We start from the raw sequence: 26642 nt of genomic DNA, 5'->3' as shown, positions 1-26642 counted from the left end.
AATGGATTTTTACAATTATTTTTTATACCAAAAACACTATTCTTCCTCCTCTTTGACAAAAGAATGCTGCATTTGTAGGTAAATGAAAAGTAAGAAGGCGGTGTCTTCAACTGCACTGTTTATAAGGACTGAGCTGCAGAATAAATTCAATGAATTTTTTTAAAAAGTTTACAGGTCAACGCGTTTCAAGGTCACACACGACCTCTTCATTAAGACAAAAATCTATGAGTGACTGTGAAGAGTGTTTGTCTTATAAGCGGTCTTATATTTATTTCAGTATTATTGTCGGGTTTTATCTTATCATCACTCCCTTCACCTTCCAATCCCTTCCTCCTAATACACTCAAAGTTATATTCTTATGAAAAATTCAAAAAATTGGAGTCATAAAGTATGCACAAAAAATGATTTTTATTAGTGCAAAAACATAATGTGAGTCACAAAATATCCTACAAAATCAATCATTACAAAAGTATTACAGGTAAATTTAAGGGAAGGACACAGGAAAAAAGTTTAAGTCAGGAAAACATCACTGATTACCAATAGGTGACCGGTAGGACCAAGTTCAAAAAGTAATCACGCCTTGCTGTGCACTGTATTATACCTGTCACGGGAAGACTAGGTGGGCAAGAGTTTAATAACCCGGGCCCCTGCAATTTCCCTCAGACTAGGGAAATCCTGACTGACCCTCTACCTAGAGTTTACACTGATGGTGTGCATGTCTAGGCCTCGACCCTCGCCCTGTCTCCTGTTTCAACCCTAGGCTGAAACCACGGCCCACCACCCAGTGAAAAGATAATACACCAATACCCACAGGTAGCACAGACAGGGATAATGGAAAATATACACCACGCCACAGTCACTCAGGAATACACTATAAATGCGCAGGGCAAAATAAATACAAATATAGGAAGGAGTAAATAAGACAAAGGGGAATACTCCACCAGCAACAATACTCCAACTACTAGCTCACCACTCCAGACCGAGATATCAACGCACAAGACAGAAGCTATAAATCGGCGATGCCCAATGTTCAGGAGAACTATTTAAAGGCAGTGGGCATGGCCCAGCTTCCAATCCGAGCACCAGCTAAATTAACCCCCGACCAGCTAGATAAAATCTAGCCGACGCCAATGAGGGCATAGTGGACAAAAGCGGAATTACCGCTGTCTGTCGGAAGACTTGGTCTGAACAGCGTCTGACATGACAATACCTATGGGTAGTGTACAATGTAGTCGAAGGTCACAAACTGATCCTTACCCATGTTGGTCACTGTGATGTGTCCTGAATGCCAGCCCCTGTGCGCGCTTCGCCCCCCGAAGAAGCCTACGCCTACGTGAAACGTGCGTAGGGGCTGGCAGTCAGTTGTGCCCTATTTCCTATCACTACCCCACCATCTATCATTCCCTGCCTGGAGTGTGTATATTGTTAAATAAAACTGTTAACTCTTGATCTGCCTCCTGTCCGTGATGACATCCTGCGTTCCTGCGATCTCTACACTTGGTGTAGTTGGCAGAATGTCATACATTGGTATGGAGGTGGCAGGATCAAGGAGTTGGAGGGGGACCTAGATGCAGCATCTCCCTAGGGGCCATGTTAAATAACCTCCCGAAGTTCACTGGGAGTAATACCTGTTGTGAATTCCGTTCTTGGGCTCACTCCGGTGGTTGTAAATGGCACTTTTGTGAATTCTGCTCTTGGGCTCCCTCCGGTGGTTTTAAGTGGAACTGCTGCTCCTTGGATTTAGCTTAGCAGCTGCTTCCACTGATCGTCTCTCCTGCTCTGCTATTTAGCCTGGCTCTGATCTTCAGCCAGTGCCAGCTGTCAATGTTTCTTGGTTGGATTCAGATCTCTCCTTGGATTTTCTTGATAGTCGGTCCAGTTCAGCAAAGATAAGTCCTTGCATGTTCATTTGTTGTCCACTTCCTGTGGACTTAATCGTTCAGCTCATTTTATGTTTGCTCTAGTCCAGCTTGTCAGTATTCTATATTCAGTTAAGCTGGAAGCTCTGGGGAAGCAGATTTGCCCTCCACACCGTTAGTCAGGTGTGGAGATTTTTTGTAAACTCTGTGATGGATTTTTTTAGCTTTTACTACTGACCGCACAGTATCCTTTCCTATTCTGTCTATCTAGTTAGAAGTGGCCTCCTTTGCTAAATCCTGGTTTCATTCTGTGTATGTCATTTCCCTCTCCACTCACAGTCCATATTTGTGGGGGGCTGTCTGTCCTTTGGGAATTTTCTCTGAGGCAAGATAGCTTTCCTGTTCCATCTTTAGGGGTAGTTAGTTCTCCGGCTGTGACAAGATGTCTAGGGAGTGACAGGAACATTCCACGGCTACTTCTAGTGTTGTGTTAGGTTCAGGAACTGCGGTCAGTAAAGATACCATCTCCTCAGAGCTCGTCCCATGTTGCTCCTTAACCACCAGGTCATAACAGTACAGCTGGCCTGCAATGTATTGAATGCATCTCAAAAGAAGGAAAAAAAAAGTTCTGAACCAATTTTTTTTCTCTGCAGCCTGTTTTGTATTGTTTTCCCCCTTAATCTCTGGGTGGTTCAGGATTTTGGCGCTGACATGGATGTTCAGGGATTGTTCTCTCATGTGGATCAACTTGCTGCAAGGGTACAGAGTATCCAAGATTATGTTGTTCAGACTCCGGTTTTGGAGCCTAGAATTCCTACTCCTGATTTGTTTTTTGGGGATAGATCCAAGTTCTTGAACTTTAAAAATAACTGCCGATTGTTTTTTGCTTTGAGACCCCGTTCCTCTGGTGACCCCATTCAGCAGGTGAAAATTGTCATCTCTCTGCTGCGTGGAAACCCTCAGGATTGGTCATTCTCCCTTGAGTCAGGGGATCCAGCATTATTTAATGTAGACGCATTCTTTCAAGCGCTCGGATTACTGTATGATGAACCTAATTCTGTGGATCAAGCAGAAAAAACCTTGTTGGCCCTGTGTCAGGGTCAGGAAGCGGCAGAATTATACTGCCAGAAATTTAGAAAGTGGTCTGTGCTCACTAAATGGAATGAAGATGCTCTGGCTGCAATTTTTAGAAAGGGTCTTTCTGAAACCCTTAAAGATGTTATGGTGGGGTTCCCCACGCCTGTTGGTTTGAACGAATCTATGTCTCTAGCCATTCAGATTGATCGGCGCCGGCGCGAGCGCAAGGTTGTGCACCATATGGCAGTGTCCTCTGAGCAGAGTCCTGAGCCTATGCAATGTGATAGGATTTGGACTAGAGCAGAACGGCAGGAATTCAGACGTCAGAATGGGCTGTGTTTTTACTGTGGTGATTCTGCTGATGCTATTTCTGATTGCCCTAAGCGTACTAAGAGGGTCGCTAGGTCTGTTACCATTAGTACTATGCAGCCTAAATTTCTCTTGTCTGTTAGCCTGATTTGCTCATTATCGTCCTTTTCTGTCATGGCATTTGTGGATTCAGGCGCTGCCCTGAACCTAATGGACTTAGAATTTGCCAGGCGCTGTGGTTTTTCCTTACAGCCTTTGCAGAGCCCTATTCCCTTAAGGGGCATTGATGCTACACTATTGGCCAAGAATAAACCTCAGTACTGGACTCAGCTGACCATGTGCATGGCTCCAGCACATCAGGAAGATTGTCGTTTTCTGGTGTTGCATAATTTGCATGATGTGGTTGTACTGGGTTTTCCATGGTTACAGGTACATAATCCAGTGCTGGATTGGAAATCTATGTCTGTGACTAGTTGGGGTTGTCAAGGGGTACATAGTGATGTTCCTTTGATGTCAATTTCCTCTTCCCCCTCTTCTGAAGTTCCTGGGTTTTTGTCGGATTTCTAGGATGTATTTGATGAGCCCAAGTCCAGCTCCCTTCCTCCTCATAGGGACTGCGATTGTGCTATTAACTTGATTCCTGGCTGTAAGTTCCCTAAGGGCCGACTTTTCAATCTGTCTGTGCCAGAGCATGCCGCCATGCGGAGTTATGTTAAGAAGTCTTTGGAGAAGGGGCATATTCGGCCCTCTTCGTCACCGTTGGGAGCGGGATTCTTCTTTGTTGCCAAGAAGGATGGCTCCTTGAGATCCTGTATTGATTATCGCCTTCTTAATAAGATCACGGTCAAATTCCAATACCCTTTACCTTTGCTTTTTGATTTTTTTGCTCGGATTAAGGGGGCTAGTTGGTTTACTAAGATTGACCTTCGAGGGGCGTATAATCTTGTTCGTATTAAACAGGGTGACGAATGGAAAACTGCATTTAATACGCCCGAAGGCCATTTTGAATACCTTGTGATGCCATTCGGGCTCTCTAATGCCCCATCTGTGTTTCAGTCCTTCATGCAGGATATCTTCCGGAATTATCTTGACAAATTCATGGTTGTATATTTGGATGATATTTTGGTTTTTTCCGACGATTGGGAGTCTCATGTGAAACAGGTCAGGATGGTATTTCAGATCCTTCGTGCTAACACTTTATTTGTGAAGGGGTCTAAATGCCTATTTGGAGTTCAGAAGGTTTCTTTTTGGGGTTTTATTTTTTCTCCCTCGGCTATAGAAATGGATCCTGTTAAGGTCCAAGCCATTCATGATTGGATTCAACCCACGTCTGTGAAGAGCCTTCAGAAATTTTTGGGCTTTGCTAATTTTTATCGCCGTTTCATTGCCAACTTTTCCAGTGTGGTTAAGCCCCTGACCGATTTGACGAAGAAAGGCGCTGATGTGATGAATTGGTCCTCTGCGTCTGTTGAGGCCTTTCAGGAGCTTAAACGTCGATTTACTTCTGCCCCTGTGTTGCGTCAGCCGGATGTTTCTCTTCCTTTTCAGGTTGAGGTTGACGCTTCTGAGATTGGGGCAGGGGTCGTTTTGTCTCAGAGAAGTTCTGATGGTTCTTTGATGAAACCGTGTGCCTTCTTCTCCAGAAAGTTTTCGCCTGCGGAGCGTAATTATGATGTAGGCAATCGGGAGTTGTTGGCTATGAAGTGGGCATTTGAGGAGTGGCGACATTGGCTTGAGGGAGCCAAGCACCGCCTTGTGGTCTTGACCGATCATAAGAATCTGATTTACCTCGAGTCTGCCAAGCAGTTGAATCCTAGACAGGCTCGATGGTCCCTGTTTTTCTCCCGTTTTGATTTTGTGGTCTCATATCTTCCGGGATCTAAGAATGTTAAGGCTGATGCCCTCTCTAGGAGTTTTTTGCCTGATTCTCCGGGAGTCCTTGAGCCGGTTGGTATTCTTAAGGAGGGGGTGATTCATTCTGCCATCTCCCCTGATTTACGGTGGGTGCTTCAGGAATTTCAGGCTGATAAACCTGACCGCTGTCCAGTGGGGAAACTGTTTGTTCCTGATAGATGGACTAGTAAGGTAATTTCTGAGGTTCATTGTTCGGTGTTGGCTGGTCATCCTGGGATTTTTGGTACCAGATATTTGGTTGCTAGGTCCTTTTGGTGGCCTTCCTTGTAGAGGGATGTGCGTTCTTTTGTGCATTCCTGTGGGACTTGTGCCCGGGCCAAGCCTTGCTGTTCCCGCGCTAGTGGGTTGCTTTTGCCTTTGCCGGTCCCTGAGAGGCCCTGGACGCATATTTCCATGGATTTTTTTTCGGATCTTCCTGTGTCCCAGAAGATGTCTGTTATCTGGGTGGTTTGTTACCGGTTTTCTAAGATGGTCCATTTGGTACCTTTGCCTAAATTGCCTTCCTCCTCTGATTTGGTTCCATTGTTTTTTCAGCATGTGGTTCGTTTGCATGGCATTCCGGAGAATATTGTTTCTGACAGAGGTTCTCAGTTTGTTTCTAGGTTTTGGCGGTCCTTTTGTGCTAGGATGGGCATTGATTTGTCTTTTTCTTCGGCGTTTCATCCTCAGACAAATGGCCAGACTGAGCGAACCAATCAGACCTTGGAAACCTATTTGAGATGCTTTGTGTCTGCTGATTAGGATGATTGGGTGGCTTTCTTGCCGTTGGCCGAGTTTGCCCTTAATAATCGGGCTAGTTCGGCTACTTTGGTTTCGCCTTTTTTTTGTAATTTTGGTTTTCATCCTCGTTTTTATTCAGGGCAGGTTGAGCCTTTTGATTGTCCTGGTGTGGATTCTGTGGTGGACAGGTTACAGCAGATTTGGACTCATGTGGTGGACAATTTGACGTTGTCTCAGGAAAAGGCTCAACGTTTTGCTAACCGCCGTCGGTGTGTGTCGTGTTGGGGATTTAGTTTGGTTATCTTCTCGTCATGTTCCTATGAAGGTTTCTTCCCCTAAGTTCAAGCCTCGCTTTATTGGTCCCTATAAGATTTCTGAGATTATCAATCTGGTAACTTTTCATTTGGCCCTTCCTGCCTCTTTTGCCATCCATAATGTTTTCCATAGATCTTTGTTGCGGAGATATGTGGTGCCCGTTGTTCCCTCTGTTGATCCTCCTGCCCCGGTGTTGGTTGAGGGGGAGTTGGAATATGTGGTTGAGAAGATTTTGGATTCTCGTTTTTCGAGGCGGAGGCTTCAGTATCTTGTCAAGTGGAAGGGTTATGGCCAGGAGGATAATTCTTGGGTTGTTGCCTCCGATGTCCATGCCGCCGATTTGGTTCGTGCCTTTCACTTGGCTCATCCTGATCGGCCTGGGGGCCCTGGTGAGGGTTCGGTGACCCCTCCTCAAGGGGGGGTACTGTTGTGAATTCCGTTCTTGGGCTCCCTCCGGTGGTTGTAAATGGCACTTTTGTGAATTCTGCCCTTGGGCTCCCTCCAGTGGTTTTAAGTGGAACTGCTGCTCCTTGGACTTAGCTTAGCAGCTGCTTCCACTGATCGTCTCTCCTGCTCTGCTATTTAGCCTGGCTCTGATCTTCAGCCAGTGCCAGCTGTCAATGTTTCTTGGTTGGATTCAGATCTCTCCTTGGATTTTTTTGATAGTCGGTCCAGTTCAGCAAAGATAAGTCCTTACATGTTCATTTGTTGTCCACTTGCTGTGGACTTAATCGTTCAGCTCATTTTATGTTTGCTCTAGTCCAGCTTGTCAGTATTCTATATTCAGTTAAGCTGGAAGCTCTGGGGAAGCAGATTTGCCCTCCACACCGTTAGTCAGGTGTGGAGATTTTTTGTAAACTCTGTGATGGATTTTTTAGCTTTTACTACTGACCGCACAGTATCCTTTCCTATTCTGTCTATCTAGTTAGAAGTGGCCTCCTTTGCTAAATCCTGGTTTCATTCTGTGTATGTCATTTCCCTCTCCACTCACAGTCCATATTTGTGGGAGGCTGTCTGTCCTTTGGGAATTTTCTCTGAGGCAAGATAGCTTTCCTGTTTCCATCTTTACGTGTAGTTAGTTCTCCGGCTGTGATGAGATGTCTAGGGAGTAACAGGAACATTCCACGGCTACTTCTAGTGTTGTGTTAGGTTCAGGAACTGCGGTCAGTAAAGATACCATCTCCTCAGAGCTCATCCCATGTTGCTCCTTAACCACCAGGTCATAACAAATACCATGCTTTGGAGTAGGACTGAGCGTATATGGGGTATGAGGAGGATGCATCCCATGACTCCAGCCCTAGAAGCAGAGGTGGCTGTGATGGCTTTAGACGGGGAGGCCAGGGACTCTGTCATGCTCCGGCCCCCACAGATGAGGGACACCCTGGATAAAGTCATACTAATACTTGAGCAGATGCATGGGGACCTTATGGACGTAAGAGAGAGTTGTGCATCTGTCTGTTCGGCTGGGTTCAAAGAGAGGGGGAGATGGTGATCCAATTTATGACTGCGCTACAGGAGCTTCATACTGCAATTGTTCACAAAGACAGGATAGGCATAGGATCCATTGACGTAGTGCTGCGAGACCAGCTAATGACAGGCCTACGTGACGTGATGCTGAAGCAGGGTTTACGGTAATGCCTGATAGTCAATCCCAGTATGACCTTCTCTGAAATAGGAAGGGAGGCGTGCACGAATTGGCTGAGATTAAATAGACCCCGGCCGTAGCTGTCAGCCGGCCTGAAAATCGTCAAAAGCCTGTTCCCCAGCAGGGGATGAAAATGGGCCGCAGTGGAGGGCCTCCTGCGTGATATAACTGTGGAGAGTTAGGACATGTGGCCCGGTGGTGCACCAAAAGAGGAAGGTCTCTCCAGCACCGCCCATTAAACTAAGGGGCCCAGAGCCAGAGGGATGCAGCCCGGAGCCTGTTCCATTAAGGAGTACTAGAAGTCCCACAAATCTGGTGCCTGTGTGCCCCCTAGTCTGGGTAGAGATGAACGGATGAGCTGGACACTGTTTGGTGGATACAAGCTCTCAGGTGGCCACAATGCCTGTAGTATACTTCTGCCGGCATTTTACTGAAGCAATGTGGCCTGAATGGTGCCCGATGATCAAGTTCATGGCGGCCAATCAATTTCCCATCTCAGTCGCAGGGGTGGTCTGGATGAATATAGTGGTCTGCGGGAAAGACTTGGGATGAAAAGGGGTGGTGCTGACAGCCGGAGAGGCCAACAAGGAACATACTGTCACACTGGGCATGAATGCGCTGAAAGAGTTTGGAAGTCTCCTTATCCATGAGTCCCCAGATAGATTCCTTAAACAATGGGGTACTCAAATGCCCCAGAAATTTTTTTATCAACAGCTAATTAGAGCAACTCAAGCTCAAGAGACCTCCAGTGGAGGGATGATCTTGGGGAGGTAATTGCCCCTACTTCATTCAATTGAGTCATACCACCAGGTCAAACAGTGCTGAACCTGCCAATCTGGGCTTGTACCCCCTGGAAGGTGTGGAAGTTCAGATTGAGCCGAGCAATCCTGACTAGCTACCACCAGGAATTCTTGTAGCACGAACGTTAGCCACGGTGCGAGACTGAGCAGTGCTTGTAAGCTGTGTGAATTTGGGGGAGACAAAACCTAACCCCCTATGAGTGAATTGGGCCACGTCATGGGCATGCCAGAAGAGTTGATGCTACCACAGGCCGCACAGCCAACCGTTAAACAAGGAGATCCCTGGATGGTGACCGTGGATGCGGCATTGTCACCTGGCCCGCGACATCTGAAAGAGGGACATCGGATTCTAGAAAAGATGAAAGCAGAACTGACTGAACTCACTCCCCAACAAGTACAGCAGGTGGAGGCTCTGTTAGGAAAATACCACGATGTGTTTGCGAAACACGAGGACAATTTTGGGTGAACCACGGCAATCACCCGTGAGCTTCCCACTGTAAATACCGCACCCATAAAAGAACGTTATCGTCAGATCCCCCCTCAAATGTATAGTACCATGAGGTGAAGGGTATGCTGTCTCAGATTCTCCAGAGTGGATGGATTCTGGAAAGCCAGAGCTTGGGCTGCCCCTATCGTAATAGTGCAGAAGGATGGGGAGATTACCTTTATGTGTGGATTACCGCAAACTCAACATCTGTATGGTGCGGGACTCGTAGCCATTGCCGAGGATTGAGGAGTCCTTGTCTGCTCTGGGGAATGCTAAGAACTTTTCCACCCTGGATCTGGCCAGTGGCTACTGGCAAGTTTCTATGTCCGAGCAAGACCGAGCCAAACCAGCCTTCATACTTCCATGGGGTTATTTGAATTTGATCGGATGCCATTCGGCCTTATCCAACGCCCCAGGCACGTTTCAGCGGATCATGGAAAGATGCTTGGGAGATTTAAACTTTGAAGCCACCCCGCTTTATCTGGATGACATTATTGTTTTTGTTCCCTCGTTTGAAGGACATCTTCAGAGACTGGAACGAGTACTGAGTCGCCTGCAGCAACATGGGCTAAAAGTGAAGATTCAGAAGTGTCATTTGTTTTGCACTGAAATCAAATATCTGTGACATGTCATCTCCACAGAAAAAGTGAGACCATCTTGTGAAAAGATTGCTGCGGTAAAAGATTGGCCTACCCCAAAAACCGAGAAACACGCGCAAGCTCTCCTAGGACTCATGGGATATTTCAGACGCTTCGTGAAGAATTTCTCCCACATCGTGAACCCACTGGTGGAGTTATTAAAGGGAGTACCATCGAGTGCAAAAAAACAGGACTGTACAGTGGGGCAAACAACAAGAGGAAGCATTTCAAGTCCTGAAATTGGCCTTGACAGGTGCCCCGGTGCTGGCCTATGCTGACTTCACGCAGCCATTCATTCTGCATACAGATGGGAGTCTGCATGGACTCTGAGCAGTGTTGTACCAAATCCAGAAGTGAGAGGAGCGAGTGATCGCCTATGTGAGTCGGTCCCTACATGACAAAGGAATGCAGTAAACTACAGTTCTTTAAGCTGGAGTTGTTGGCATTGATGATGGAAAAGTTTGCTGAGTATCTGTCTGGTTCCGAAGTCCATGTGCGTATGGACAACAATAAATTGGCTCACTTGGAGAGAGAGAAACTTGGGGCACTGGAACAGATCTGGGTCGCCCGGACGGTGAAATTCCACTACAAAATCACTTACAAGTGAGGAGCAGAGAATACTCATGCTGATGCCTTGTCCCGAGTGGACTATGGGAAATCTGGGCCCAACCGCGATCAAGAATTGGAGGCTGAGGAGGTTCCTATATTCAGAGATACTGCCAGGATGGTGGTAGCCACGTTGCAACAGGTGCAGAAGGCGACTCAAGCCTGTCTACTGGGACAGTTCTGTGATGAATGGGTCCGAATACAACAGGAGGATGAAGAACTGGCTCAACTTAGACAATGGGTGTCTTCCAGGCAGTTAACCAGTCAGCAATAGAGAGATGCTTTGTCCTTTGGTGTCCTGCGGATGGTGCGACACTGGGAGAGTCTGCAATTAAGTGATGGGATTCTGTACCAGAAAGTTCTACTGCGATGGGAACTGAATGCCATCTGACAAACATTGATTTGTGAGATGTTGCTGTCCCAAGTGGCCACAGAAGCACAGAAAAGAGGGGCTTATTTCAGACCAGAGAAAATCATTCAGTGGCTACAGTGATTGGTATATCATTCTCATTTGAAATCAGCAGTGGAAGAAGCTTGTCAACATTGTTGGAGGTGCGAGTAGGCTAAGCCACCTGAATAGAGGGCCCCCATACAAGCCATAAGGACGTCTGCTCTACTGGAGTTGCTAATGATAGATTATCTGACCATTGGCCCAGCACATCAAGGATACGAACATTGCTTAGTGATGACGGATCACTTCACAAAGTTTGCTGTTGTGACTCCAATGCGTGAACCCAACGGCCAAATCGGCCGCCTATGCCAGCTGTAAGAACTTCATTCAGGTGTACGGGTGTCCAAAACGCATACACTCAGATCAGGGCACCTATTTCCTTGGAAAAGTGATGGAGGAAATGGGTCCTGCAAGCAGTTCAACCGCACCTTAATCCAGATGTTGCGAACTTTGGAAGAGCATAGGAAGGCCCTATGGCCTGAATATGTGGCCGAGCTGGTGTGGATATACAACAACCGAAAACACAGTACCACTGGCCACACGCCTTACACTCTTCTGTTAAGTCTTCCAGGGAGGGGGATTACAGAACTGGAAATAGAGCCTGAGGAAGACTACCCACGGACGGGGGTTTCTACCTGGGTTTGTGAACATCGACATCGGTTGCAGACCTTACATCGACTGGTACAGACCAAGCTCCAAGAACTGGAACATCCTTACTTGGGACAGCTCTACAAGTTGGGGACCGTGTCCTGGTACGAGAGAGGTGTCCTCGTGACAAGCTGGAGTCCCGGTGGGAGAAGAACCCATGTCGGGTGAAACGAAGAGTCAAAGCTAGAGGACCTGTATATGAAATTCAGTCTGAGGGGAAAGAAGGTGCTCCTACTCGCATAGTTCACCGGAACATGTTGCGGCCTTGCTTATCTAGGGATCCCACCCCTGAACAGGAGATACTGGATGCTCCAAATGAAGTTCCAACAGTTCTCATGAGAGATGAAGAAGAAGAGTCCGACATCAACAATTCAGCTGAGGAAAGTATGTCTACCAGTCCCCGAGGACAACCTGATTCAGTTGTTCCATTGGACTCTACTACTCCTTCTACTTTACGGTGCTCCAAACATTCCACCGCAGGCATACCCCCTATTCGCTACAATCAAGACAAGTTTGTTTGGCGGCAAATAGTTCAAGGACTGGAAGAGTGTTGTAGGGAGATAAAGAAATGCTCACCCGTGCAATGGCGAGCTAAAAGAGAGGGGGAATGTAAGAGGAAGAACCAGTACGGGGGTACCTTTCTCACACCAGCTCTAGAACTGCCGGGGCTGTCACCCATGTTGCATTGGGGAAGACATTCTTTCCAGGATGAACCATTGCATTTGACTGTAGTAGGCTTGGCTGAGATAAACAGCACGGCGCACGGGAGAGGAGACAAAGCCCGGGAGGGAAAGTTGAGTGGTGAGACAGGTGCGGTCTCCACTGACAGCGCAGAAGGATACGCATGTACAAACTGACTTAACAGCATCCATGCATACAGTTCTCCCACTGGTGGACAACTAACCGGCAATCCCTCGCCATCCTCCAAGCCTGGAGGTGACTCAGACTTCACGTCGGAGACTGCTCCAAGTGTGCGACTCCGTGAGACACAGGCATTTAGGCCTGTACGCTGTTACTCAGGATCAGTATACACCGCAGAGCGACGTCTCATTCAGAGGGTTCATACTTTGGACTCAGTACCGTGCCAGACACACGTGGGCATGGGAAAGTTACTCTCTCCTCAAAGACTTCATTGAGACATCACGCGCCGCTGTTGTCGGTGCCACCATTGGATCCCCGTTCGTCACATACAGTGGGGCAAAAAAGTATTTAGTCAGTCAGCAATAGTGCAAGTTCCACCACTTAAAAAGATGAGAGGCGTCTGTAATTTACATCATAGGTAGACCTCAACTATGGGAGACAAACTGAGAAAAAAAAATACAGAAAATCACATTGTCTGTTTTGTTATCATTTTATTTGCATATTCTGGTGGAAAATAAGTATTTGGTCAGAAACAAAATTTCATCTCAATACTTTGTAAAATATCCTTTGTTGGCAATGACAGAGGTCAAACGTTTTCTGTAAGTCTTCACAAGGTTGCCACACACTGTTGTTGGCCCATTCCTCCATGCAGATCTCCTCTAGAGCAGTGATGTTTTTGGCTTTTCGCTTGGCAACACGGACTTTCAACTCCCTCCAAAGGTTTTCTATAGGGTTAAGATCTGGAGACTGGCTAGGCCACTCCAGGACCTTGAAATGCTTCTTACGAAGCCACTCCTTCATTGCCCTGGCGGTGTGCTTTGGATCATTGTCATGTTGAAAGACCCAGCCAGGTTTCATCTTCAATGCCCTTGCTGATGGAAGGAGGTTTGCACTCAAAATCTCACGATACATGGCCCCATTCATTCTTTCATGTACCCGGATCAGTCGTCCTGGCCCCTTTGCAGAGAAACAGCCCCAAAGCATGATGTTTCCACCACCATGCTTTACAGTAGGTATGGTGTTTGATGGATGCAACTCAGTATTCTTTTTCCTCCAAACACGACAAGTTGTGTTTCTACCAAACAGTTCCAGTTTGGTTTCATCAGACCATAGGACATTCTCCCAAAACTCCTCTGGATCATCCAAATGCTCTCTAGCAAACTTCAGACGGGCCCGGACATGTACTGGCTTAAGCAGTGGGACACGTCTGGCACTGCAGGATCTGAGTCCATGGTGGCGTAGTGTGTTACTTATGGTAGGCCTTGTTACATTGGTCCCAGCTCTCTGCAGTTCATTCACTAGGTCCCCCGCGTGGTTCTGGGATTTTTGCTCACCGTTCTTGTGATCATTCTGACCCCACGGGGTGGGATTTTGCGTGGAGCCCCAGATCGAGGGAGATTATCAGTGGTCTTGAATGTGTTCCATTTTCTAATTATTGCTCCCACTGTTGATTTCTTCACTCCAAGCTGGTTGGCTATTGCAGATTCAGTCTTCCCAGCCTGGTGCAGGGCTACAATTTTGTTTCTGGTGTCCTTTGACAGCTCTTTGGTCTTCACCATAGTGGAGTTTGGAGTCAGACTGTTTGAGGGTGTGCACAGGTGTCTTTTTATACTGATAACAAGTTTAAACAGGTGCCATTACTACAGGTAATGAGTGGAGGAAAGAGGAGACTCTTAAAGAAGAAGTTACAGGTCTGTGAGAGCCAGAAATCTGGATTGTTTGTTTCTGACCAAATACTTATTTTCCACCAGAATATGCAAATAAAATGATAAAAAAACAGACAATGTGATTTTCTGGATTTTTTTGTCTCAGTTTGTCTCCCATAGTTGAGGTCTACCTATGATGTAAATTACAGACGCCTCTCATCTATTTAAGTGGTGGAACTTGCACTATTGCTGACTGACTAAATACTTTTTTGCCCCACTGTACATCATTGAGACATCACCTGCCGCTGCTGTCGGTACCATCGGTGGAACCCTGAGGTGCCGCACACAAGAAGACTACAAGTTTCACCTCTTTAGTTACTGAACTATCATCCATCCCTGTCCTAACCTGTCAGTCCCCCAGTTGTGCCCTATTTCCTATCACTACCCTGCCATCTATCACTCCCCATGTGGAGTGTGCTTATTGGTAAATAAAACTGTTAACTATTGATCTGCCTCCTGATGACATCCCGTGTTCCTGCGATCTCTACAAGTACACGCAGGGTTAAAAAGATGCAGTATCAGCCTGCTGGATTGTTGTGAGTACAGTTGTTTCATTGCGCTGGTAAAATATGGCTACAAAACATGAAACTTACATTTCTTCATTTTACCTTCACTCCCTTATGTTAAAAATCCTTAACCAAGGAAGGAACATGCGTTGTGTAGCATTGTCGTGGGGGGGCATTGTTGCTAAATTGGACTTATTATCAAATACGTAAAAAGTGAAATGTGCATCTTTTGTTATAAAGATTTCACCATTAATTAGTACACCCTCACCTGAATGGGACATGACAAGAAAATCGAAGAATGTACACGTTCCCAAAACCGGCACCAGTATTGGGCCACTGAATTTGTGTGACGTGGACAGATGTAATATTGGACTATTACAGCACATAGCAATATTAGAACTTATAAAACAAGCAAACTTTGTGAAGTAGACATTGGCCTACACATTTCCGAAATGTTGGGAGTTTGCTTTTTTCTTTTAAAATGAACTTATTTACAAAAAGAAATGAGAAATAAATGGAAAAAAGATGTGACTTGTGGTTCATCCACCACCACCTCACCAGCCTGGAAGCACGCTTTCTCCGTCAGACCAGCCTTGGTATCAGTACTAAGGAGACTAAAACTGCCCTCCTGGTTTACACGGCATCAAGAATTTAGAACATGGTGCAATTAAAGGAAAGTCGTGCCATCTAAAAACGCCATGGACCTGCGGATTTAGGCTTATTCTTAATATACATAGCATTTATGGCGGCTTGTTAGAGCAGCAGGTGAGGGGAAACAATAAAGTGTTATTCTCCCTGCACCAACTCGCTCCAGTCATTGGGGCGATGCAGGAAGCAGATTCATTTAATGCTCACTTTGGAGTGAGTGTGTCTGTAGTCACTACCCTGCACTTTGATGGACAGCTTGCTCGGCAGCGTGTGTGTGCAGAGCCAGCTGTCAATCACAGTGCAGGGGAGTGACTACAGACACACTCACTGTATAGTGAAGAGTGACTGTAACATCTTTAGACCCAAAGACTGGTAGCATGTTGGTGCAGAGAGAAAAAAAACTTATTGTTTTCCTGTGCCTGCTGCTCCTGTAAGCCGCCTATACAGTATATAAAGACTATTTACCTTCCAGTTGACCTTAAATACCTTATATGTGCATTTGTAAAGTGTGAGACAGGTTCACTTTATGATGTTGTGTAGCATTATATTTCAGATCAATCATTTCACAATCACACTTGCTCTGCAGGTCCTGCACCTTCACAATCAAACTGACTCTGCAGGTCCCGCACCTTCACAATCACACTGACTCTGCAGGTCCCGCACCTTCACAATCACACTGACTCTGCAGGTCCTGCACCTTCACAATCACACTGACTCTGCAGGTCCCGCACCTTCACAATCACACTGACTCTGCAGGTTTTGCACCTCCCTATCACTTGAATCTTGATACTATTGTAAACACACTGAGACTAAGTCACTCCTGTCACATGTTCTTCAGTGCTGAAGTAGTACACCACTAATTTAGGCCTTTCAATTCATTTGTGTAACGACTTGTGTGCTCTCATCCCCTAACCCTAGACTATAAAATCCAAAAATGGCCCCTGCTTTCCCTGCTCTCATGCTTCATCGTCTTTGCGATGGAGCCGCCAACTTGCCTTCACTTGACTATGGATTATCATAGCTGCAAGGCATTATGAGAAGGCTCGTGCAGCACCAGACGTTATATGAGCCCACTCTTTGGTTGATGCAATCTTTGGCAATGTGAGAATTGGCGCTGGGCATTTGTTTTAGTGATCTGTACATTTCAATAACTTCCTGCATTAATAGTATCCAAGTGCCAAATGGCAGAAGTTAATGACGTACTTGCTTAAGGTCTCACCTGCCTAACTAATATCAACCATAAGAAATTAAAAGATTTGGAGACCATTTGCAGACTGAGCCACCAGAGGAGGACCTGGTAGTTTTCAGCTTGGTGATCTGGGATATCATGGGTCATTTCATGCTTACCTGAACACGAAATCTGCTTGGTCAATGTCAGCACCACACAAGCTGCTCTTCAAGATGCCGCCATTACCGACCACCGCACAACTTCTGATGGGTTTAGTAAATGGAGATGTCTGTCAGGAAAGAAGAGAAGAAGGAGCAAGAGAGAGAGATGGAAAGTTAGAGAGAGTGAGAAAGAGAGAGAAGAGGAAATGGAAGAGAGAGATAAACAGAAGGAAATAAAGGTAGAGGAAAAGAGAAAGTGATAGAGGGAAAGAAAAAGAGAACAAAGAGGAAGAAGAAAAGAGTCAATGGATATTAAAATGAGGCAAAAGAGTTAATATCAAGTACAAAGTAACAAAACAAACTCTTGAAATGTTGTATGTGTATATAAAAATTATATATATATATATATATATATATACACACACACACACACATACATACTATATATTCACACAATATATTCAGATATTATATACAGTGGCTTATAAAAGTTTGGGCACCCCTGGTCATAATTAATTTTATTGTGAACAGTTAGGCAAGTAGAAAATGAAATGATCTCTAAAAGACCAAAAGTTAAAGATAACTAATGATGGGTGGACCCATGGATGTTCAGGTCCATCAGGTTAGGCCGAACCTTAATCTTTTTCCGGCGTAATAGTGCGCCCAGAATTCTCCATGTTTGTTGCGGGCTCCAGTGCAAAAAGTAAAAAAAAAAAATGTTTTTTAAAAAAAAGTTCAAATCACCGCCCTTTCACCCGATTCAAAATAAAACAATAAAAAAAAAATCAAACCTACACATATTTGGTATCACCGAGTTCAGAATCGATTGATCTATCAATATAACAAAAGAATTAACCTGATTCCTAGACAGCATAGTGAGAAAAAAATTCAAAACGATAGAATTAGGGTTTTTTTTGGTTGCCACTACATTGCAATAAAAAGCAATAACGGGCGATGGAAAGATCGTATCTGCACCAAAATTGTATCAATAAAAACGTCAGCTTGGCACGCAAAAAGTAAGCCCTCATCCAACCCAAGATCACGAAAAACGGAGACGCTACAGGTCTTGGAAAATGGCGCAAGTTTTTTTTTTTTTTCTTTTTACAAATTTTGATTTTTTTTTCCACCATTTAAGTAATAAAGAACCTAGACATTTTTGGTGTCTATGAACTCGTAATGGCCGGGAGAATCATAACCGTGGGTCAGTTTTTGTATTTAGTGAACATGGTAAAAAAACAATAAAAAAATCAACTGTGGAATTGCACTTTTTGTTTGCAATTTCAGCACACTTGGAATTTTTTTCCTGATTTCCAGTACAGATATGTTAAAACCAACAGTATTGTTCAAAAGTGCAACTTGTCCAGCAAAAACACAAGTTCTCATGTGGCCATATTGACTGAAAAATCAAAAAAGGTATGGCTCTGGGAAGAAGGGGAGCAAGAAAAGGGAATTCAAAAACTGAAATACCCCTGGTCGTTAAGTGATTAAAAAAATGTGGCTCGGGTCCAAGAACAGTACCAGAATCTGAGCCTGAACTAGAACCCCATTCAAATGAATGGGGGGCCTGAACGTCCAGTGTTTCCCATGCTGTTACACAGATGACAGCATGGGAGCTTCCATGCGGTCATCTGTGAGACAAAGTGGGAAAATCTGGCTCGAGTTGGTGGTAACGTTACCACCGGTCACAGCTCTGCGATTCCCACGTAGTCACACAGATGACAGCATGAGAGTCAGCAGCTGTGATTGTTCACAGTCACAGGCGTTGGCTGATGAGAGCACTAATTAGCAACAAAAAAATAGATTTTAAACTCCGCTCCACCTCTGCACAGTGACAGCAAATTCCGAGGTGGAATATGGCATGCTGTATCATGTTACTCAAAGAAAAAATAATTGTTTGAGTGTGGATGAGGCCTGTATGACAAAGAAGATATGCTGCAAACAATTTGAAAGTCAGGTCTCCTACTGTATGACACTAGGAACACAGGAATTCTTTGTGGCCTCTGCATCAGGCCTCTATAACACACTAGATGCTACAAACTATTTTAAAGTCAGGTCTGCTACTGTATGACACTAGGAGTTAGAAGAGTTGTTTGTGGCCTCTGGATCAGGCCTCGACAGCTTCATTTCAAGTCAACTAAATGACAAAGTGCGATATAGCGGTTGTCTAACTTTTTGCAACTGAAAAATTCAACATTTTTTTTAATGTGCTTTAGGTCTGCAGTTTCATATCACCACAGCAGTAAATGACAAGTTGGGATACAGCGGCTGTTTCACATTTATCTAGTGAAAAAATATTAATTAGAATGCTATACTCGCGCATGGAGCAAAATAGAAGCGGTGCACAACTCACTTGTAGGACATGTGCCCTGCTGGCTTTGTCTGTGGACCTCAGTAGTGGCCAAAAAAAAAGTGCTGGAAGGTAAATTTTACAGCCACACTGGACAGTAGCTACCTACAATATCTGACTGATATACAACCACCTAACTAAGTAGCTAATATCTTGCTGCTAACAGTGCCAGCGTCAGGAGCAGCCTCTCTGCGCTGTTACAGTGTCAAAATGGTGCTAAAACAAGATGTCCGCTCTTTACATGGAGAGGGACATGTGATTTCAGCAGCCAATGACACAAGCTGTTATGTAAGGGCCCTTATTGGCTAGCTGCACACACATAAAGTTAGGAAAAAAATGACTGTTTACAAGTACGCGGCGCCTCTGAGCTCAGCAAACCCCCCTCATCAAACACGTGCCGAATGCTCATGATACACCACCATTATCGCTGCTAAAGTGAAGAAAATAGTTTTGTGGCTACGCAAATATTTTCCCGCATTTTTTAACAAATGTTACCGGTTTATACCAAATTTACAAAATGTTGCTTGTGATTTTTAATCACGAATTCGAATGTGCCATATTCGTGCCGAATTTATGTTTGGCCATCATTCTCCGAACAATTTTGTTTATCACTACTAATGAGCACTAACTCCTCCTCTACGTCCTGTACATCCCCGTGGTCCACAATCTGCTCAGTGGGTCCGACTCGTTCTCCAAATGTTTCTATTGTAAGATTTAGAAATAACTAAATGGACAAAGTGAGAAAAGTGAAATTCATGCTAAGGTTACGGTATCACTGCCCCGGAGCCAACTGTACACCGACCGCTAATCACTGGATCACTGCACATAGAAGCACGGCCGCTACGTGTCAGTGTGAGGGAGATGATCACATTACCTCTGGAAACAGCTTGTAGAGACTCTCCGTGATGTTCTTACTTCTCTTTTCTGCATCGTACTGAATAATCTGTCCAACCGCACTGTTCTCCTGGGTCATTATCAGTGTACGAGAGGCGTTACAGCACGTCCGAAACTGGGACCTGAGAAACGCAGAGAGATGAGCAGAGGACAAGAAGTAGGAGGAAACCCGATATCTATTCTCAGCACCAAACATTGTACTGTCCCCATGTTTTATAGTAGTACTCATATTCTTGTACATAGGGGCAGTATTATAGTAGTTATATTCTTGTACATAGGAGCAGTATTATAGTAGTTATATTCTTGTACATAGGAGCAGTATTATAGTAGTTATATTCTTGTACATAGGGGCAGTATTATAGTAGTTATATTCTTGTACATAGGAGCAGTATTTTAGTAGTTATATTCTTGTACATAGGAGCAGTATTATAGTAGTTATATTCTTGTACATAGGGGCAGTATTATAGTAGTTATATTCTTGTACATAGGAGCACTATTATAGTAGTTATATTCTTGTACATAGGGGCAGTATTATAGTAGTTATATTCTTGTACATAGGGGCAGTATTATAGTAGTTATATTCTTGTACATAGGAGCAGTATTATAGTAGTTATTTTCTTGTACATAGGAGCAGTATTATAGTAGTTATATTCTTGTACATACGGGCAGTATTATAGTAGTTATATTCTTGTACATAGGAGCAGTATTATAGTAGTTATATTCTTGTACATAGGAGCAGTATTATAGTAGTTATATTCCTGTATATAGGGGCAGTATTATAGTAGTTATATTCTTGTACATAGGAGCAGTATTATAGTAGTTATATTCTTGTACATAGGAGCAGTATTATAGTAGTTATATTCTTGTACATAGGAGCAGTATTATAGTAGTTATATTCTTGTGTACATAGGGGCAGTATTATAGTAGTTATATTCCTGTACATAGGGAGCAGTATTATAGTAGTTATATTTCTGTACATAGGGAGCAGTATTATAGTAGTTATATTCTTGTACATAGGGGCAGTATTATAGTAGTTATATTGTTGTACATAGGGGCAGTATTATAGTAGTTATATTCTTGTACATAGGGGCAGTATTATAGTAGTTATATTCTTGTACATAGGAGCAGTATTATAGTAGTTATATTCTTGTACATAGGGGCAGTATTATAGTAGTTATATACTTGTACATAGTGGCAGTATTATAGTAGTTATATTCCTGTACATAGGAGCAGTATTATAGTAGTTATATTCTTGTACATAGGAGCAGTATTATAGTAGTTATATTCTTGTACATAGGAGCAGTATTATAGTAGTTATATTCTTGTACATAGGAGCAGTATTATAGTAGTTATATTCCTGTACATAGGGAGCAGTATTATAGTAGTTATATTTCTGTACATAGGGAGCAGTATTATAGTAGTTATATTCTTGTACATAGGGGCAGTATTATAGTAGTTATATTGTTGTACATAGGGGCAGTATTATAGTAGTTATATTCTTGTACATAGGGGCAGTATTATAGTAGTTATATTCTTGTACATAGGAGCAGTATTATAGTAGTTATATTCTTGTACATAGGGGCAGTATTATAGTAGTTATATACTTGTACATAGTGGCAGTATTATAGTAGTTATATTCTTGTACATAGGAGCAGTATTATAGTAGTTATATTCTTGTACATAGGGGCAGTATTATAGTAGTTATATTCTTGTACATAGGGGCAGTATTATAGTAGTTATATTCTTGTACATAGGGGCAGTATTATAGTAGTTATATTCTTGTACATAGCGGCAGTATTATAGTAGTTATATTCTTGTACATAGGAGCAGTATTATAGTAGTTATATTCTTGTACATAGAGGCAGTATTATAGTAGTTATATTCTTGTACATAGGAGCAGTAGTATAGTAGTTATATTCTTGTACATAGGAGCAGTATTATAGTAGTTATATTGTACATAGGAGCAGTATTATAGTAGTTATATTCTTGTACATAGGAGCAGTATTATAGTAGTTATATTCTTATATATGGGGCAGTATTATAGTAGTTATATTCTTGTACATAGGGGCAGTATTATAGTAGTTATATTCTTGATCATGAGTAAGACTTCATAGTTGAAACGCGTTGATCCTCCTCACTGGTGTGCCAGGTGTTTGCTATGAAAAGATTTTTCTTTTTGAAGAACTATTTATTGCTTTAGTTGTGTAATAAAGTCTCACAAAGTCTAGACTGCCTCCACCTCCAGCTGGATCATTTCTCTTTTTGTCTTCTTTTGCTGTGGGCGCTCACCCCGAACCGTGCTGGGCGTTGGCAGGTCTGGGGATTTCGTCTAAGACCGGTAAGCTGACTATATTCCTTTTTTCTTTCAGTTTTATATTTCTGTACATAGGAGCAGTATTATAGTAGTTATATTCTTGTACATAGGAGCAGTATTATAGTAGTTATATTCTTGTACATAGGAGCAGTATTATAGTAGTTATATTCTTCTACATAGGAGCAGTATTATAGTAGTTATATTCTTGTACATAGGGGCGGTATTATAGTAGTTATTTTCTTGTACATAGGAGTAGTATTATAGTGGTTATAATCTTATACATAGGAGGCAGTATTATAGTAGTTATATTCTTTTACATAGGGGCAGTATTATAGTAGTTATATTCTTGTACATAGGAAGCAGTATTATAGCAGTCATATTCTTGTACATAAGAGCAGTATTATAGTAGTTATATTCTTGTACATAGAGGCAGTATTATAGTAGTTATATTCTTGTACATAGGAGCAGTAGTATAGTAGTTATATTCTTGTACATAGGAGCAGTATTATAGTAGTTATATTGTACATAGGAGCAGTATTATAGTAGTTATATTCTTGTACATAGGAGCAGTATTATAGTAGTTATATTCTTATATATGGGGCAGTATTATAGTAGTTATATTCTTGTACATAGGGGCAGTATTATAGTAGTTATATTCTTGATCATGAGTAAGACTTCATAGTTGAAACGCGTTGATCCTCCTCACTGGTGTGCCAGGTGTTTGCTATGAAAAGATTTTTCTTTTTGAAGAACTATTTATTGCTTTAGTTGTGTAATAAAGTCTCACAAAGTCTAGACTGCCTCCACCTCCAGCTGGATCATTTCTCTTTTTGTCTTCTTTTGCTGTGGGCGCTCACCCCGAACCGTGCTGGGCGTTGGCAGGTCTGGGGATTTCGTCTAAGACCGGTAAGCTGACTATATTCCTTTTTTCTTTCAGTTTTATATTTCTGTACATAGGAGCAGTATTATAGTAGTTATATTCTTGTACATAGGAGCAGTATTATAGTAGTTATATTCTTGTACATAGGAGCAGTATTATAGTAGTTATATTCTTCTACATAGGAGCAGTATTATAGTAGTTATATTCTTGTACATAGGGGCGGTATTATAGTAGTTATTTTCTTGTACATAGGAGTAGTATTATAGTGGTTATAATCTTATACATAGGAGGCAGTATTATAGTAGTTATATTCTTGTACATAGGGGCCGTATTATAGTAGTTATATTCTTGTACATAGGAGCAGTATTATAGTAGTTATATTCTTGTACATAGGAGCAGTATTATAGTAGTTATATTCTTGTACATAGGGGCAGTATTATAGTAGTTATATTCTTGTACATAGGGGCAGTATTATAGTAGTTATATTCTTGTACATAGGAGCAGTATTATAGTAGTTATATTCTTGTACATAGGGGCAGTATTATAGTAGTTATATTCTTGTACATAGGAGCAGTATTATAGTAGTTATATTCTTGTACATAGGGGCAGTATTATAGTAGTTATATTCTTGTACACAGGAGGCAGCATTATAGTAGTTATATTCTTGTACATAGGGGCAATTTTTATTATAAAAACCAAACATAAATACAATTATAATAAAAACAAAAATCACCCAGAATTAGAAAACACAATTCACTTTGGTTATATATACACAAGTACTAATTAATCAGATCATATTCATGCATAAATTAAAGTGTCCACACCTGGACGTAGAAGAAAATTAAGCAAAAAAAAAAGTAATATCATATTTCCTAACTGAATTTTACATTCCTCCATAACTTATTATTTCTCGGACTCCTTCCAGCTTCTAGTGATTTTATCCACCGGAGTTCTGACATAACCTGACCAGCCGCAGCGGTGTGATCGAACAGCTCATTGTGCAGTGACACCCGGGTTCTCATGTGCCAATGATAGTATTTAATGACACTTATGATAATGTACATCTTCTCTCTGTCGATGCTACTAACAGTGGAGGGGACACCGTAGATTATGTCAGGATACTTTAGGGTCTGCAGTCTGGGGATTTTTAGATTATCTGACACTTCCTCCCAGATCTTCCTTCCTCCCCAGCAATCACATATAAAGTGCTCCATGGTCTCCTCCTGCTGACAACCAAGGGGACAATTCCTATCAGAGACACTCAGATGTTTCAGGTTTCCCCTGACAAAGAGACGACTATGCAGTGAAAGCCAAGTGACATCAAACAGTTTAGGAGGAAGTCGTTTCCCGTTTAGGAACCTAAGGCTTTCCTGCAGGGTGGTGGTGACACAATCTCTCAGAGCCAGTAGAGAGTAGAAGAATGTCCTACATACATGAGCATATAGGTCTTTTCTCGTACTGCTCTCAATGTAAGACTTCTGCAGTCCCCACCTCCTAACACACTTCAGACCGTAGTCCAGATACTGGGGGAGGTGGTCACCTGTCCATCTCCTCCTCTTGAGACTGCCGCCTCGCACCCAAGATTCTGCAAAAGGCAATATCCAGTACCTGGTACTATTTACCCACAGGGAGCTACTGTTTGAGTCCATGTTCCCAAAATTTACCTTTATAAACAAGGAGTCAAAGAAAACCCTTGGATTCAACATATCCAGCCCACCCTCTCTCCGCGGTAGGTACGTTATTCCCCTCTTTATTAGGTTCAACCTATTCCCCCACAAGAGTAGGAAGAACAGGCTGAAGAGCCTTGCTGAGAAAGATTCTGGCAAAGGGAAAATGACAGAGATATACAAGAAAACAGGGACTAGGTAAGTCTTCAACATTGCGACCCTTTCTCTGTAGGTCAGCTTCCAGTTCTTCCATCGCTGAACTTTTGCATTTCCGGTTTCCAATTTCTCCTCCCAATTTAGCGTGGCATTATCATCCATCCCAAATTTAACCCCTAGGATCTTAATATGGGTGGAGGCTTTGGCAAACTGCTACAGATCAAAGCTGGGATCAGTATCTAATGTCCACAGAGCTTGACTCTTCTCAAGGTTGACCAGAGACCTGGAGGCCTCTGAGTAACTTCTGATAGACACAGATAACATCTGCACCTCTCGAGGATTAGAGATCACCAACGTCACATCATCCGCATAGGGAACAACATTCAGAGGCAGGCAATGGGGGACCGAAACCCCATGAAAATCACACTCCTGCGTGACCTCAGATACGGGTCTAGGGCAAAAACATACAGGAGCGGACTCAGTGGGCAACCCTGTCTCACCCCTACCCCAACTCCAAAAGTGTCACCCTGCCAACCATTAATCAGAGGAAAGCTCACCGCCTCTCTGTACAATGTCTTCAGCCAATCCACAAATTGTCCCGGAATACCGTACTTTGACAAAGTGGCCCACAGATAGTCATGATCAACCCTGTCAAAGGCTTTAGCCTAGTCCAGACTAACAATATATTTCCCACACCGCAGAGCTTTACATCTCTCAAACATCTCCCGTATCGAGATGACTGCTCCAGAGATGTTCCTTTTACTGTGCCAAACTGAGAGCCTGCTGTTATGATCCTTAGTGGCTGAGGATCACAGAATGAACTAGCTAAGTTACTGAACATAGAACGAGCTCTAGGGAGGTGGTAACTGGACTGACCGCAAACCTGATCCTAACCAAACACACTGAAGGTAGCCGGTGAACGTGCCTAAATTCCTGGACGTCTCGACGCAGCCTGAGAAACTTGCTACCCCTATAGAGAAAGTAAGACCTCACTTGCCTCAGAGAAATGACCCCAAAGATATAGGAAGCCCCCAACAAATAATAACGGTGAGGTAAGGGGAAAATACAAAACGTAGAAATGAAAACAGATTCAGCAAATGAGGCCCACTAATACTAGATAGCAGAAGACAGGCAGGGAACTGTGCGGTCAGTAAAAAACCCTATACAAAATATCCACGCTGAGAATTCAAGAACCCCCACACCAACTAACGGTGTGAGGGGAGAAACTCAGCCCCCTAGAGCTACCAGCAAGCAAGGGAATCACATATTAGCAAGCTGGACAAGGACAAATAAATAACCAAGAAACATATTGAACAATGATGAGCAAAAAATAACCAAACAGAAAACTTAGCTTCTCTTGGAGAGACTGAATACATCGACAGCAGGCAACAACTGAGAGTCCAGGTGAGCTAAATAGGAAACCAGCTAACAGATAACGAGACAGCTGATCCAGCCCAGACCTGCAGAATGACACAAAGAGCCACCAGAGGGAGCCCAAAGACAGCACTCACACAGTACCACTTGTGACCACAAGAGGGAGCCCAAAAACAGAGTTCACAACAGCCTGCCAACAGTGCTGGGGACAAACAGACTAATCTAGAAAACAGGATCTTTGCTAGAATCTTCCTGTCCACATTCAAGAGGGCAATCGGCCTCCAGTTCTTGATGTCGCTCGGCTCTTTACCTTTAGACAGCAGAATCAACGAGGACACTCTCATGGATGGAGGAATCAGGTTTCTAGACAACTTTTACACACATCCACGAGGATTGGAGCCAGGAGGTCTCTGAATTTCCTATAAAATTCTGCTGTTATGCCATCTGGACCTGGTGCCTTCTTCTGATGTAATTTATCAAAAGCCTCCTTA

The 26642-nt window shown here is 43.3% G+C and overlaps 1 protein-coding gene across 1 annotated transcript in view; it reads right to left on the bottom strand.

Moving 5' to 3' along the window:
- Window positions 1-26642, bottom strand: part of LOC143774200 (alpha-2,8-sialyltransferase 8E-like) — a 225962-nt gene that overhangs the window by 28859 nt on the left and 170461 nt on the right. The window contains exons 4-5 of the mRNA XM_077261574.1: window positions 19741-19882; window positions 16538-16647 (exon numbers count right to left, since the gene is read on the bottom strand). Coding sequence (XP_077117689.1) covers window positions 16538-16647; window positions 19741-19882 — 252 coding nt within the window. The remainder of the gene's footprint in view (window positions 1-16537; window positions 16648-19740; window positions 19883-26642) is intronic.

The sequence above is a fragment of the Ranitomeya variabilis genome, chromosome 5 (genome assembly GCF_051348905.1).
Source record: "Ranitomeya variabilis isolate aRanVar5 chromosome 5, aRanVar5.hap1, whole genome shotgun sequence".
In the NCBI taxonomy this organism is placed as follows: Eukaryota; Metazoa; Chordata; class Amphibia; order Anura; family Dendrobatidae; genus Ranitomeya; species Ranitomeya variabilis.
The sequence above is the reverse complement of the archived record's forward strand: the minus strand, read 5'-3'. Positions and strand labels throughout refer to the sequence as shown.